Source organism: Camarhynchus parvulus, chromosome 10, assembly GCF_901933205.1.
Source record: "Camarhynchus parvulus chromosome 10, STF_HiC, whole genome shotgun sequence".
In the NCBI taxonomy this organism is placed as follows: domain Eukaryota; kingdom Metazoa; phylum Chordata; class Aves; order Passeriformes; family Thraupidae; genus Camarhynchus; species Camarhynchus parvulus.
In genome coordinates this window covers 1589148-1605456 of record NC_044580.1, presented here as the reverse complement: position 1 = coordinate 1605456, position 16309 = coordinate 1589148, and the positions used below count along the sequence as shown (strand labels likewise).

Genomic DNA, 16309 nt, shown 5'->3' with positions numbered 1-16309 from the left:
CTGCATCAGTTATGAGATGTTTTCTTTTTTCAGACAAAATTAGTTTCATCCTTTGTTCTCGAAGAGATGTGAAAAAGGAAACAAGAACATTTCCATTAACTGTGCACCTTCATCCCACATCTCTGTGCTTTCCTTTGTGGGTCTGTCTGGACTTCAGGGTCTCAAGGGTCATCACAGCTCATTTGCACTGGGTGGATATTGGGCTTCTCTCTTCAGAGTGGCCCTTCATGGAGGTGCTGCCACAAGGATTTTCCAGCTTTTTAGTCACTTCTGTGCAGCATTGCCTGGGAAGGAGAGATGTTAGCTGATGAAATGGGGGAAGCTGCATGAAGGGGCCTAGGTCTCTGGCTGCTTAGGGAATGAGTCCAGCCAGGACAGGTGATGGCTGGATCTAGCCAAGACCATTGTATGTCAGCACCAGCCCACTGTTGTACAGCTGCCTTTTCAGTGCCATTTCAGTCCTCCTCAGCCAGGTTCAACCCCTCTGATCTGGCTTCACAAATCTGTCTCAGGGGCTTGATCCCATCAGTGCCTCCATGGTTTTATTGCAGAGTACAGAGAGGAGAGGGCTCTGCCCATGGCTTGGGGAAGAGAGTTGGGCTAGGGTGGGTAGACAGTCACATGCTTTGTGGATGCAGTTTTTAATCAGGAGTTCCACTCGCTGCATTTGTGGTGACCCCCTGAGGGAAGTGTTTGAAGGGTGAGACTGAAGTGTTTGGATGAAGACTGTCAGGAGACATGCAGGGGCTGTGAGAGGGGTTTGGGGATGGGACAGTGACTGCAGGAGCAGAGAGTAGGCTGCTGGGAGATGAGGAGGTTTGGCTTTGGGGCCAAGGACAAGGGCAGGATGGTGAATGAGCACTGCTCACGGTGGCATGGGGAGCTACTGCTGTTAGTATCTGTCCCTCCTGTTAGCATTGCTAGAAGCTTCCTTGTCCTTGTGTGCTGGAGGGGTTTAAATCCATGAAGCCAGGAAGGGTAATATCCTACCAGGAATTGTCTTCCCAAGACTTTTGAAGCCCCTGCTGTATGTAGCTTATGTAGAGCAGAAACTGTGGATATTGTTTAATGGTTCTGAACTCTTAGCACCTTCCCAAGTTTCAGAAGACTAACTCCCCCTCCTTTCCTGCTCCCCAAAAAAGTAAAAAAAAAGAAAGCAACTTGAAATAGAGTTTCTCTGGATGATTTTGGATAGATATATTCAGAACTGTTTTGGATAGATATTTTAAGAACTGTTTTGGTTACAGTCACTAAGCTTTGAAGACTTCTCAGATTTTGACAGTTTTTAGGAAAAGAATGTTTGATCTAAACCTGGCAATCTCCATGAAAGAAACATCCTTGCTCTGAAAAGTCTCCAGGATGCTGTGGTGGCTGGAGCAGTGCTGCTGGCAGGCACACACACACACATGCTGAGGATGTGGAGCCTCTGGGTGGCTGCTCTTCCCAGCGCTGCCCAGCCCCACCGTGTCTGCAGCTGCAGGCTCTGCCTGGGGGCTGCAGGGGCCCAGCTGCATGGGGGCTGCAGCAGGGGCAGGTCTGGGAAGGACGAGTGTGGATCTGTGAGGGGGTCTGCAGCAGAGGCAGGTCCGGGAAGGATGGGTGTGGATCTGTGAGTGTGTCAGGGTGTCTCATGCTAAGGGTGGCATCTGGTGCCTCCATCCATGGATGGAACCCTCATCCCACTGGGCAAGCTGTGGATGCTGTGCCTGCAGGGGATGCACCGTGCAGGGAATGATGCCTGACTCCTCTTCCCCCCCACCCTGGACTGGGGGAATTTATTCACTCAGCAGCCCAAAGATGGATGTCAGCAGCATCAGCAGCAGCTCCCCTCCCTGTGCCAGGGAGATTCATCCCTGCCCAGGCATCTTTCCATCTTGGCTCTGATTACAGCCCCTGGGAAGGGATGGATGATATTTGGACAGGCAGCTGGGGCCACTGTACCTGCGTGGGAGGTGGGAAGCCTTTCAGCATCCGCCTGCCTGCAGACTGCAGATCCTGCCAGAGCTTGCCTGCAGCTCTCTTGGGCTGCAGGTGACACTGGTGACACTGTGCAGTGTGAGCTGGTTGTGGCACTGAGCTCTCGTGGCCATGGCTCCTCAGAGGGAGCAGGCAGCCTCAAGGACACGAGTGCTACAAGTCACAGGGAGTTGAAGCTTAGCAAAAGAAGAAAAGCCTTTCCTGGAGCCACTGCATAAGGATGGAAATGGCAGCTCTTTCCAATGGCAGCTCTTTCTGGCAGATGTCAGCTGGGAATGGAAATCAGCTGTGGAGGCCACGGTGGGGGGGACATCACAGAGCTTCTCGGAAACTATCAGCTGAGTTCCCAGAATGAAGGGCTGTGATTGCTGTTTCCTAGGGTGTCGGGAAAATCTACCTGCCAGCTCCCTGCAAGATGGACTGTGGGGGCCTTCTGAAGATCTTGCTTGCAGAGCAGCCTTTGGGAAGGGTTGGATTGCTCTGGGCACAGTATGAGCTTGTGTATGGAGATAGTTTTGGTCATCTCTGGAGCAGAAAGAATTCACCACAGGCTCATTTAGCCCAGGCTCCTGCTGCCAATATTATTTTATGGAAAATATTAGCAGCCATGTCAATCCCTGATGATGCCATCACTGTAATGCTCTCATGGCTTTCTCCAGTTCCTAGTTCAAGGCTCATTTTCTTCAGCCACAAGTACCTGAGGGCTTTGCATGTCTCTAGAAACTGGTTTGGGGGGTCAGGGCAGCAGCAAGGAGCGGGCTGTGACAAGAGTGGGGCAGAGGGGGAGGACAGAGAGCCTTGCAGGAAGGGTGTTGGGAGAAAGTCATGGCTTGGCTTCCTGTAGAAGAGGAGAAATGAGGCACTACCCAAAAGAAAGCCAAAGCTGCTGATGGCAGCAGTGGGAGGGGATTGAGGCAGCAAAGCATGTGGGAGACCTACAGACTGCAGAGATGCTGGGGCAGTGCAGAGTAAGAGACCTTAGAGAAGAAGGAACAATAGGGTAAATTCCAGTCTGTGAGGTGTCTGGGCTATGGGGGTCGATGCTTCTCATAGAGGAGAACAGGGAAGAAAAGCTGCTGAGACTTCTCTTCCCAGCCATGTCTGGTCCCAGTGGACTAAATCCTTCGAGGAGCCAGTGGATACTGAGGAGCCACCACAGGCAGGGGGTGGGGACAGGGAAGCCAAAGCAGTACAGGAGGAGATTTGGCATTTGCTGCTTTTCTGGGCAAAGGCATATTGGATTGGCCAAAGCCTGGGTGAATTCCTGCTCACGAGTCTCTGCTTCTGGACTCTCAGTCCTGCTCTAGGACCTTCATGAGAGCAGGAGGAAGCTGGGCTCAGGCATTGCTATGGGCTGACAACATCTTTGGCTGGTGCAAGGAGGACGGTTGAGGTCCTGGTTGGCCTGGAAACCTGTGGCTTGGTATCCAGAGAGCACCTTGTCCCTGCTTTCTCATTACTCCAGAGCCATTGGGTTGGGACCCTTTGGATATTCCTGGAAAGCCCTCATCGGCCCCATGCCTGGGATGTTCATGGGAGCTGACCCTTGCCACATTCTGGGGTGCTGTGGGTGATCCTTGGGCTCTGGTGGAGTTGAGGAGAGTGCTGGACTCCGTCCTTTGGCCCCACAGAAAGCCTGCAGGGACATTTGCAGCAGATAAGCTCCTGAGCAATCAGCTATAGCCTATAGCCAAGGCAGGATGTGACCACTGACACTCTCATCCCATGCCCTGAGGGTCAGCTTGGCTGGGTGGTGAGCCCTGAGTGAAGTGCAGGAACCCCTGCTGGCTGCTGGCTTGAGCAGTCACTGCATGAAAACTGCACTTAATCTGAACTAGAGCTGCTGTCAGTGAGCAGTGAGGGCTGTGGCTAGCACTGGTCCATATGGGACTCACATGCTGATCCAACACCTCTGCAAGTGGTGGAGAACGTGGCTGTGTGCCCAGCCAGCCTGCCAGCCAGCCAGTCACACACATCATGATGTCATTCTACTGAAAAGGCAGGTGACATCTGTTGTCAAGTGACATTTGTAGGACACTGAGCTGACTGTGATGCAATCAAGGTTGTTTCTGTTCAGTGGAAAGTTTCAGATCAGCTTACAGGCTGTGACACTGTGCAAAATGCTGCGAGCTCCATGGAGGGGCCTGTTCTCCAGCCATAGCCTTGGCCTCATCAGAACATCCCTGTTCACATAAAAGTGACGGCATGCTCACCTTCTCCCGGCCAGTGTTACAGGAGACGAGCGTGTGATCCACTCCCTCTGCTCAGGAATGAAGTGCTGGGATTTTTTTCTCAAAAATAGCCCTATTCCTAGGAGTGATAAAAGTCTGAGATAAGCCCATTAAGTTTCCACTGTTTCTGTTGTGCCATTTAGGAATGTGGTGAGCCCAGAATAGCATCTGCCCTGGTGTGCTGCTGCTGATACCATGCTGCCTGTGCTGCTGTGTGGAATGTTTCACTGTCTGGTGTCCCTTCCCTGTCCTCCCCAGGGTACCCACAGCCTGAGGTGACGTGGTACAAGGATGATGAGGAGATGGATCGCTACTGTGGCTTACCCAAGTACGAGATATTCCGTCATGGAAACCGCCACACCCTGCAGCTCTACAAGTGAGTAAAGGAGCTGGAGAGGGCCTGGGTTTGCTGATGGGAGCTCTGGGTGTGTTCTCAGTGGCTGGCTAAGCTGTCAACAGTGATAGCCCCCCCACCACTTGGCTGGCCCCTTCTGCTCCCCACTGTGAGTTCAGAGCTGGCCCTTTCCCTCCAGCTGTGGCTCCCCAGTCACACCAGCATGAGATCCATTACTGCATCCAGGGGTAGCTGCCATGCTGGAAGCAAGAGGAAGGGAAGAAGGAGTCCCTCTCTCTGGAGCCTTCCAGTGCTGAGCATTAGGGATGACAAAGGTGAGCAAGGGGAAAGCACTATCTGCCTCCAAGGTGATGGTCCAGGGAGTCAAGTTTCTGGAGAGCCAGGCACACCTTGAGTCCTGGACTTGGGATGTCAGACAGGTGTAGCACTGACTGAAAATGCAGAATGTCAGTGTTGCTGATAGTCCTTGTGCTTCTGGCATGAGCTTTTCTGCTCTCCCACTGTGCTCCAGGTGTCCATCAGAGGCTGGCCCACCTCTTCCAGGAGCAGGGATCTCTGTGGGTCAAGTGTCCTCAAGGGGTGACAATAGGGATGCAGGCAGGTGCTTGTGGTGCCTGTGACACGGGGTGGGAAGACTTTGGTAATATGGTAGGGTAGAGGAGGAATAGGAATGTCTTGTGGGCTGTGTAGAGCTGAGAGGAAAAGATCCTGCAGAGGACTCTGACCAAGAACAGTTGGGAAGCCTGGTGCTGCCTGTTCTCCTCCACCACAGCCCTCATTCCAGAGTTACAGCCCAGGGTGGAGCTAGAACAAATTTATCATAAAACTTACTTGTTTGTTAGTGTGGGGAGCAGGCAGAGCCAGGGTGGGAGGCCAGCCCAAGGCCTCCAGATGCCCTGTGGGCACCTATGGGCCACATCTTCTGGACTCTGTGGAGCAAGAAGTAGGAGAACATGCATGCCTGTGAGTCCAGCAGGCATCCTCAGGAGGATGGGTAGGTCTCACACACAGCTTTTGATTTCCAGGTGCCGAGAAGAGGATGCAGGCATTTACCAGGCCTCAGCTAGAAATAACAAAGGCATCGTGTCCTGTTCTGGTGTGCTGGAAGTGGGAACCATGACGGAGTTCAAAATCCATCAGAAGTGGTTTGACAAAATCAAGAGAAAGGCTGAAGAAAAGATGCAAGAAATAGAACAAGGCAAGAAACGAGGGAAAGAAAATGTGGAGGTGGAGAAGTTGCAAGGAATGAGCCCTGAACGGCTCCAGAGGAAGCGGAGGCTGGCTCGAGATCAGAACCTCCGCTCAGGAGACTCTTCATGGGAGAAGGAAGACACAGCAAAAGTGCACGTGGCGGATTCACAGTCCAGGTTACACAAGGATATTGCTGAGACAAAGGAGCAGCCACTCAGTGCGGTGCCAGGCTTCCCAAACAAACTGGTGGCACCTCTGAAAGCAGAGGTGACCACCAATGGAGATGCCACTTTGGAAAGTGGGGAGGAGAACGGGAACAGCTTTCTCACGTACATCTATGAGACAGTGGAGGACTTGGCAACCAAGCCAGGGGCGAAAGACTCTGCAGCTAAAAAGAAAAAGAAGGTGGAGGCTCCTTCAGCACCAAAACAAGAGGTTTCTAAGCGAGAAGAAAGTGGGAGAGACAGGGCCAATCAGTCTTCAAATCCCAGGTTTGCTCCTCCTGTCCCCTTACGCAGGAATGCGCGTTTGCGAGCAGCAAGTGATCAAGAAGTGGAAACCAGTCCAAAACTCAAAGAGCCTGGGAAAGCTGTGAAACAGGACATTAAACCTAATGATGACATGTACTTCTCTTTAAAGGACATGTATTTTGATAAGCAAGTGAAGCCAGCGGCAGGGAAGGAGGAGGTGGGAGCCAAGGACGAGGCCGGGAGTCAGGCTGTCCTGCAGCCTGTGGCAGCCAGCAGACAGACAGAGGATGCTCCACTGGCCTCTGAGGTGTTGGAGGGCCAGAGAGGCCAGCAGCAAGAACAGAAGTTGGAGGGAAACAAAGAGGTAACTAGAAGAGACAGCAGCCATTGTAGGGGTGGCAACAAGAAAATATCCGTGCTGTGCATTTGTGTCGTGGCACTGGGCCTGGGAGGCTCCGTGCACACGACGGGATCTGCTGCCCAGGCTCTGCAGGTCTCCACTGGTGAAAGCACCCAGAAGGGCTCTTTGGATTTTGTGAGCCCAGACAGCAGAGCTTCCACCCCATCTCCAAGCAAATGTCAGCTGAGGTGCTGAGAGATGTAAGTCGGGGCCATTCGAGCAGCTGGTCCCGGTGGCCTGGGGCTCTCCGGTTTAACCAGCAGGCTGACCTCATGCGGAATGTTTTCAGATCAGGTCGGCAGGGAGCACTGAATGGGTATTTATAGCTGACAGTGAGTGCCTTGTGATGGCATCTGTTCAGTTCAACAAGGAAGCTTTAGTTAAGGAGCCCCCCATGCAGATGAGGTATGGGTGAGCTGCACCCTCAGGGCCTCGAGTTTTGTTTACAGTGCAACATTTATACAGTAGATCTGGACTATTTTTTTCATCCATCCCTGTTGGGAAAACTCTGTTGGGAGACTCGTTGTGGTGGTGATGAAGTGCTTGGGCACAGCACCTGCTTCTGACCCTCAGAGCATCTCTTAGTCAGCTGCTATTTTTGTCACTTAACCTGAAGTATTTGCCATGAAAATATTAGACTGGAAGCTACTGGAGTAATTTCCCCCCATTTTTCTTTATTGACCCCTTCTATCATAAAGGATTCTCTGAGTCCAGTTTGCAGGTGCTGTCAGGATCTGGAGTTTGGGCTGTGGTAGGTGCACACTTTCAGCAAAGACAAGGCTCTGGGTGCAGCACCTCTCACTTGGTAGGTAATGCATGTATTTCAGAATATGGAAAAATCCACAATGTATAAGGGACTGATGGGTGCTCCGGTGGAAACAAAAATCCTTTCTTTCTCTCTTAAATTTTGTTGGCCATTGGTGGGTGCAGCTTTGCTGGTAAGAACTTGCTGTGTTCTGCAGTGCACACCTGGTTTCTGGCCTTGCTGCTGCACAGTGCTGTGAACTCATCTTCATCCTGACTCACCAGGATCACATGCTGCTGCAGAAATTATTGCTGATCAGGCCAGCCCATGGCAAAGCCATTTGTTTCTCCCCTCTGTGCTCATTTTAACAGCTCTGGCTCTCAAAAAAGATGGAAAAATGCTGGTGTGCAGCAGGCGTGGGCTGTCATCCCTGAGCCTTTGACATGCATCAAGATTTTTTTCTCTTTAAAAGCCCTATTCACAGAGGGAAAACTGTGACTTGTCAGCTGGTGTGCCTTTGAGGAGACAAAAGGGAATGCTTCTGATTTGAATTTGAATGCATCAGCTTGTTGGTGCTGCTGGGGAAAGTCCTCAAGCTTTTGTGAGAGCAAATAAGCTGATTTAAAGCCTTTAAGGCGGGTTCCAGGCATGTTTCAGGATATTTTTACCCCGCAGGACAGGGGTTACTTGTCTATTTCTTTTTTATTCTTTCTCTTAAAAAAGAAAGGTCATAGGTGAGTGTTTTCCTAGCCTTGGGACATAGCTGGGCCTTATGCTCAGGACTTCTCTTCTGAGCTGGATTTATCTGTAGCAAAATGCCAGAGTGTACCCAGGCTCTGAACATCATCCTCTACAAGAGCAGAGAAGAAACCAGTTTGGCATGGTAATCACTCTTGCTTAAATTTTAAACTGATGATTTTATTATATTTCTTGAATTTTATGGGTAGGAACGGCCTCTAATGGGTGCTTCCTCCACCCTTCAATACTCATGCCCTAACAATTAGAGAAGGACTTTGAAAAAGGGCATGGAGTAACAGGACAAGGAGGAACGGCTTTCTACTGTCAGAGGGCAGGGTCAGATGGGATATGGAGAAGAAATTCTTGGCTGAGAGGGTTGTGAAGCCCTAGCACTAATTGCCCAGAGCAGCTGTGGCTGCCCCTGGATCCCTGGAAGTGTTCCAGGCCAGGTTGGACGGGTCTGGGAGCAACCTGGGACAGTGGAAGTTGTCCCTGCCCATAGCAGGGGTGGAATGAGATGGACTTTGAGATCCCATCCAACCCAAACCATTCGATTTATTTGCTTGGGAAGGGGCTTGCTGAGAGAATTCTTTTCCTCTTTTCCTCTTTTCCTCTTTTCCTCTTTTCCTCTTTTCCTACCTTTCCTCTTTTCCTCTTTTCCTACCTTTCCTCTTTTCCTACCTTTCCTCTTTTCCTCTTTTCCTACCTTTCCTCTTTTGCTCTTTTGCTCTTTTCCTCTTTTCCTCTTACCTTTCCTCTTTTCCCCAAGCTACCAAATGAAGCAAAAGCAGCACGAAATAGAGATCTTAAGTGCCCCAGCCCTCCTTTCCCATGGTGTTCATTTTGGGGGGCTTAACGCTCAAGTCAGGAACCTCAGAAGAAAATCCTTAGCAGCAGATCCTACAGGGTGGAAGGGGGTCCTGTGGTGTTTTTGAGGTCCCCAGACAAGGGAAGGAAATGATGAATCTGACTCCATGTTCTTAGAAGGCTAATTTATAATTATATTATATTATTTATATTATATTATATTATATTATATTATATTATATTATATTATATTATATTATATTATATTATATTATATTATATTATATTATATTATATTATATTATATTATATTATATTATATTATATTATATTATATTATATTATATTATATTATATTATATATTATATTATAGAATGCTATACTAAAAGGATAAAGAAAAAAAATCAAGAAGGCTAAAAGATAATAAAGAAAAACTCGTGACTCTCTCTAGAGCATCCACACAGCTGGACCATTATTGGCCATTAAGTTAAAACAATTCAATATGTTAGATAAATCTGCAACCACATTCCCAAGCAGCAAAACACATGAGAAGCAAATAAGATAATATTGTTTTCCTTTTTCTCTGAGGCTTCTCAGCTTCCCAGGGGAGAAATCCTGGGCAAGGAGGATTTTTCAGAAAATGGTGACAGGGTCCCATTGTGGGCATGCCCTGTCCCTGTGCCATTGTCCTGGTGACACTCCCAGAGCATCAGCCTGGCAGAGCGGGCACGCACGATATCACTGCCTCCCCTACAAAAATAGCCTGTGCTCCTTGGCTGGAGGATTTAGGCAGTTCTCCTCAGGATAAAGCTTGGCCATCACAGCAGGCAGCTCGCTGACACGTCTGCTGGGTGCAGCTGCGGTCGGAAACATTTGAGCTTCCCAAACGTCAGAGAAACAGAATGGCTGAATAGTGCTGATAACGTCAGGGTGTATGGTTTCCCTGTAAATCATTTGGGCAGCCTCATCCTGATAGAGTGTGACATGCCAGCTGCCCCATCTCACAGTGCACGTAGGGGAGCACTCAGTCTGCAGAAACAGCAAGGGAATTATGCAAGGTGTCAGCAGTGGCTGGTAAAAATGGGAAAGTTTCGTTCTTTGGGAAGGCGCAGAGTCAGAGGAGATTGGATTAAAAGCCACTGAATGATTTAGAAAGGCAGATCTCTTGCCTCTGTGCGCAGCAAGGGTGTTGAAAGGCAGAAGGGCTGGAGCTGAGTAAAAGAAGAAACATTTTGTACAGCCTGACAGCTGGGACCTACTCCTCTGGGATGATGGTGAAACCAGAAGACCCTGGATGACAAAGTAACGCTGGTATCGGGGTAATTCCCATGATTCAAGAAGCTGGGCAATGCTGTATGGTACAGGTGGCCCACAAATACAACTGCACAGACCCAGGCAGTAACATGATGCTAATTTCCTTCCTTTTTTTTTTAACTAGGTTGCAGCAAGAGTTGGACAGTCTCCTGGTGACCTAAAGCATCCAGTGTCCAGTCCAACCAAAGAGACCAGTCAGCAAGGCAGTAAGCTAGAGGAGGTCAGGAACGAGGTGCCTGTTTGCCAGGAAACCAGGGGGGCTGTGAAAAGGACAAATCCTCGGTTTAGGCCTCAGGAGCCACCAAAGCCACCAGCACGTTCTCCAGACCATGTGCAGTCTGGCAAGGAACACCCACCCCCCAGGAAACAGGCAGAAAGACATTCCCATGCTCTTGAGGGCAGAGAGACTCAGCAAGGACTGTTAAATCAAGAGAACAACAGCCAAGGTGGGGAAGAATCATTGCTAAAAAATTTGACTCCTCCAGAACCTGGAGAAAACACTCCTCTTGAACAAACCCCATGTCAGACAGTCAAGGATGGGAAGAGCAAAGAGGCAGGAGCTGAGCTGTCTGGGAGCCATCCTGGTGTGAGGACAGGAGGGAGTGAAGCAGCAGAGCCATGTCTTGGGGCTGTGCACAGGGAGGCAGCAGGGACACCTTTGGGCCATCAGAACACCCAAAATGAAATGGCAGCTCCTGCTGCAGTTCCTCTTGCCGAGGAAGAGCCGCTTCCTGCTCCTGCAGTGAGGCCATCAGTGGCTCAGGAGGCACTGCTGGCATCTCACAGAAGCCCAGGGATGGAGGCCACTGCAGGAGAGGTCCCATCTGGAGCCCAGCTGCTGCCTCCTGCAAGAGGAGGAACGGAAATCACAAGGACAGGTGGATCTTCCCCACGAGAGATGTTTTCAGCCATCACTTCAGAGGAGGAGAATGCCAAGCCAGTGCCTGTGGGACCTCAGGGGAAGGAGGGAGGACTCTTGACAGCCACAGCTCCATGCCAGGAACCAGCAGCATCTTCAGGGACTTGGGAAGGAGTCTCTGAGGTTCAGCCACAGGTACCACTGGTCCTGTCCAGCTCTGAGAGATCTCAGGAGATGTCTGTGGAGGAGAAAATGCAGCACAAAAACCTGGTTTCGTCCTTAAAGAACTACCTGCTGCTACTTCTGAAAATGTCAGATAGCAGTAAGGATGCCACAAAAGGGGACACTGACTCTGGGGACAAGGAGCAGCCGAATGCAGGGGAAGGCATGATCCCAGAGATAGGCATTGCTGGCCTTAGCCCTCGCACCTCAAGGAAAGTTTTGGAAAAAGTACAAAACAACCAGCTCTTCCAGACAGCAGAGAACTTGCCTCTGACCCCCAGGACATCCAGACGGATCACAGGAATGATTAATGAGGAGTTTGTCACCAGCCAGGAGATGCTGGCTTGCAGGCCTGTGCCTCCAAAGAGACGCACCTGGGGGGCTCCTGAGGCCGAGGGGCCACCCCCACTCTCAGTGCCCTCCATCGTGGTGGGCAGCATGCCCACAGCAGAAGTGGCTCCTCATCTTTCTGATTTGCCTCCAGTGAGCTCTGAAGAGAGCCCTGCTGACCCTCTGGCAGTGCTACCTTGTGCCACACCAGAAGAGCTCGCTTTGGGGGCCCGGCGCAAAATATACCTGCCCAAACCCAAACAGGTGGGGGTGGAAGAGGAGGCAAGCCCAGAGAGCGTGGGCCACACAAGAAGTCCAACTGTTTCACCACGGCAGTCCAGGAAGAATGCATCCCTGTTGCATTCTCCTGCCCCAGCTCCATCCTCTCCCTCAGAGCAGTGCTCTCCAACCCTCACGAGGAAGATGGCCACCTTGGAGGTTCCCAAGCTGTACGAGGAGCCTGCAGGTGACACCGGCGGTGACAAAGAGGTCCCTGGAGATGCTAAGCCAGAAGCACAGCCAGCAGAGTCCCAGAGTACTAATAACCCATTTAAAGGTGAGGGAAGAGAGAGTCCCTATGAAGCTCATTCCCTTGTTGCCTACAAAGGGAGCCAGTAATAGTCAGCTGGGGCCACATGAGTTTTGTACATTTGTAGGGTTTTCAGCATCAGCCTTTGGCTGTGTGAAAGCCAAAAGTCTCCCTTGAGACTTCTATCCCAGTGCAGGGAGGGATGAGGAATGCAAGAGGCAGCAGTTCTGACACTGGTTGTCTCTTACAGCCTGGGCTTCCTCAGCCTCAGGGATCATAGAATACTCTTGGTTTTGGTCTCTGTATTCTGGGCCTCATCAAGCCTGATGCTGGTTGGGGATCCTGGTTGAGTGGAAAGTGTCCCTCCTCATGGCAAGAAGTGGTCTTTAAAGTCCCTTCAAACCCAAACTGTGATTCCATGGTTCAGTGGGCATCACAGGGCACACACTCCTCTTCCATCTGTGGTCAATGCTAATTTGATCCCTTGTGGCATCGAATTAAAAAAGGCATAATCCTGGGGATCAGGGAACCAGGTGATACTCTCACAGGAATCAGCACTCTTGCAAAGCAAGGGTGACCATGATAAATCCCTCCTTCAATAGATGAATGTTTCCTCTAATATTCCATAGTGGTTTTCTGCCTTTCCTCTGGCCAAGCCTCACTGGGTATTGCAGTGCTGCACTGTTGAGCAAATTTGTACCACTTGTATCTCATCTCTGAGAGCTCTGAGACCTTCCCTGGGGAAGGCAGAGCTACATGTGCTGACATACACTGATGCCCAAAGCCCTGAGCAGCAGTGTGGGTGTAGGCTGCCTGTCCCCAGAGCTGCAGCCAGCACTCTGTCTCTCACCACCCATCTTTTTGCACCCTTAGCTCCACAGGTGGTCCGTAAGATCAGAGCAGAACAATTTTCTGATGCATCAGGAAACCTGAAACTTTGGTGCCAGTTCTTCAATATATTGAGTGATTCCAAGCTGACGTGGTACAAGGACGAGATCCCTGTAGCTGAAGCCCAAAGGAGGTAACCTGTCAGTTCCACATTGTCACCTGTCACATCCTGCTCCTTACCCTGCTGGGGTGAAGGTGTCACTCTTGCCAAGGCAGCATGGGAAGCTCAGTGCATGGCACAGTGCATTGTGCACTTCATCATATCAGTGCCCACAGAGGGAAGGATTGCCCAAATGGGGAGTTCCTGACAAATTTATCTTATTCATGCTCCATCTGGAGTGTCTGCTTTGGGTACCCAAACCTTGGGAAGGGCAGAAAAGGTGTTATGCCCATCACAAAAGTCAAGAGCTGGATTTGAACTGCAAAACTGGGACCCCAAAGGATCCACATGAGGGTGGCAGCCTCCCAGCAGAGCTGGGAGGGTCTTCCATGCAGCCACTGCTGGGAAAAAGCAGCTCTGGCTGTGCCCTCTCTATCCATACTTGGCACTGCTCTTGCACGGGGATAGTTCATATATTGATGGTGCATATTCAGACAGCTGGGTGGCTGGTTGTATCCTTTGGGTCTACTATGAAGAGCAGCTTGTTCTCAAGCCCAGAGGATTTGTGTAGGAGCATCATCCACATCAGTTAGGATTTGCCTGATGCCATTGGTGTCCCCTGAGCTCCCTTTATAATGAGTTGATGCTAAGTTAGGTGATTCTGGAGTAGAAATTGTCTCCTGGGGCAGATATTTGGCCTGGGCGAGATGGGAAGGAGTGGCCATTGCTTTCCAGCAAACCAGAGCAGAGCCTGCTCAGCCAGTGGGTCTCAGGATGAGGGTCCCACCTCTGCTCTCTGTGAAGCCCTGACCCAGCCTCACTCAGGGACAAGTACCTTTATCAGTCTGTAGCTCAATCCTGGCCAGATTTTGCAGGGCTTGCGTGGAGGATAAGCATCTCTGCTAGTACAAAGCACAGGGCAGGACTTGTGGTGCTGTGACATGCTGGGGGAGCAGCTGGGCTGCCCTTGGGATGGCTTTGTTTGTAGCCTTCTTCCATCCCCCCAAGGGCAGGATGTTGCCCACCCACAGTGCCTGTTGCAGGGCTCCCATGTGGCCCCACCACCACACAGGGATGTGGCCATGCTCCATTTCTTTTCCAGTGCTGGTGATGAGGGCCAGGCAGCTTTGGCTGTTGTGCAGGCATCGCAGAAGGACTGCGGAGTCTATCGGTGTGTGATCAGCAACGAGTATGGCACTGACTCCACAGATTTCCTGCTCAGCCCAGAAGGTGAGGAGCCCTCAAGAGCCTCTCACAGCTTCCTGGGTGTGCTGTGGGGCAGTGTGGCCAACTGCAGAGAAGGCTTGGTGCCAGGCTGCAGTGAGGGAGCCTTGGCACATTCTGTAACACCACCTCTGTGAGGTGCTTCTGCCTCTGTGTGCCAACTGATTCCCACCATCCTACCTGCCATCCCTAGTTGTGCAAGTGCATGGGGCAAGGTGGGATCATGGCAGGACCTTGACACCCCTTTGCTTTCTGTCTCCTCTAGTGTTGTCAGGATTTATCCTGCGCGAAGAGATTGAAGGTAAGGGCCACGTGATGAGCTGTGACTCTGCCCCTTGCTGAGCGGGGCAGGCAGCTCTGGGGCAGAAGCAGGATGTGCCCATGTTGTCCCCTCCTCACCAGCTCTTCCTCCCACCAGTTGGAGAGGAGATCGAGATGACACCCATGGTGTTTGCCAAGGGTTTGGCTGATGCAGGCTATTGGGGGGATAAGCTCTTCGGGCGCGTGGTGAGCGAGGACCTGGAGGTGGGCGCTGGTTTCCTGCGCAAGGCCTGCCGCGCCAGGGCCATCTACGGCCTGGAGCCTGTCTTCGAGTCCGGCCACACTTGCGTCATCAAAGTGCACAACTTCATCGTCTTTGGGACCAAGAATGAGAACAGCCTCATCGAGAAGAACTATGATATCACCATCCAGGTGGGTCTCCCCTTGTGGGCCATCATCCACCTTTCTCCCTCTCACCCTCCCCACCTGTGTGTGAGTTGGTCCCAGACAGTCCCCAGCTCTGTGCCCATTTTTGCTATTTCCTTCCACTTTTGAAATGTTCTGGGGTGCTCTAGCCAGGGGGCTGGACATGTTCTTGCCATTCTTAGCTTCAGCTCTTCCATCTGAGCAATGTGGAGTTGCTCAGGACTATTCCCATCACCCTTTGATCACCAGGACAGGGAAGCAATTGGCAGTGGTCCCAGGGAGGCAATGGTGCATGATGGAACAGGTTCTTGACTCTTCTGTTTGCACTTCCAGGAATGTAAAGTCCAAAACTCCAGTCGTGAGTACTGCAAGATCTTTGCTGCTGAGGCACGAGCAGTCCCTGATTTTGGAGCAGTGCCTGAGTAAGTGATGTGCTGCAGCTCCACTGGCTTGATGCCCTGGCAGAGCATTGCAGGGGACGGTGGGAAGCTTCCCTGTGGGTGTTGGGGCATCCCAAAGGCGGTGCACTCTACTCCCACAAATGGAAGGGATACTGGGAGGAAGGCAAAAACCAGGGTTGCAGACTGTGATGTGAATCTCCACTTGCAGAGGAGGGAGAGCTCACCATGCTGACATTGTCTGTGAACTCCCACACAGGATAATTCCTCTGTACCTGATTTATCGTCCGGCCAACAACATCCCTTATGCCACAATGGAGGAGGACCTTGGCAGGCCCTGCGAGCAGTACTGTGTCACTGAGAGAGATGGCAGCTTGGTGGCACGAGGCACCTCGGAGATTGTGCTCAAATGCTGCACTTTCCAGCATTGGGTTTACCAGTGGACAAATGGAAACATCCTTGTGACTGACATGGAAGGTAAGGGGATCTCCTGTGTAGTGCCCATGGCCCATCACCACCCTCCAGCCTGGGAAAGAAAGAAAAGCCCCAGGCTTGCCCTCCTGCCTCTCTCCCACCCCATGCCATGGAACCCTCTACCCAGGGCAATGACATGCCCCTAGTACTGGTGGCTGTCCTTCTCTGGACAGAGACTGGTTGTCCTATTAAATTACAGGAGTGGGCTGGAAGTTGACCAACGTGCGGATCGCTACCAACCTGAAAGGGTGAGTGACTGCCAGCTCTGGAGCAGGGTGGCCCTGGCTGTCCCCAGCTCTGCCATGGTGGTAACCGTGGTCAGGCTCCATCCTCACCTCCCTGCCCTGGTGGGACATCTCCTGGTGCAAA

General features: G+C 51.3%; 1 protein-coding gene across 2 annotated transcripts in view; it reads left to right on the top strand.

Moving 5' to 3' along the window:
• The window catches only part of ALPK3 (alpha kinase 3), a 32937-nt gene that overhangs the window by 15172 nt on the left and 1456 nt on the right, over positions 1 to 16309 (top strand). For both annotated transcript variants that reach the window (XM_030955229.1, XM_030955228.1), the window contains 10 exons: positions 4467 to 4584; positions 5589 to 6588; positions 10354 to 12196; positions 13043 to 13190; positions 14260 to 14387; positions 14647 to 14682; positions 14800 to 15074; positions 15402 to 15490; positions 15726 to 15943; positions 16140 to 16188. In XM_030955229.1, the coding sequence (XP_030811089.1) occupies positions 4467 to 4584; positions 5589 to 6588; positions 10354 to 12196; positions 13043 to 13190; positions 14260 to 14387; positions 14647 to 14682; positions 14800 to 15074; positions 15402 to 15490; positions 15726 to 15943; positions 16140 to 16188 (3904 nt within the window). The remainder of the gene's footprint in view (positions 1 to 4466; positions 4585 to 5588; positions 6589 to 10353; positions 12197 to 13042; positions 13191 to 14259; positions 14388 to 14646; positions 14683 to 14799; positions 15075 to 15401; positions 15491 to 15725; positions 15944 to 16139; positions 16189 to 16309) is intronic.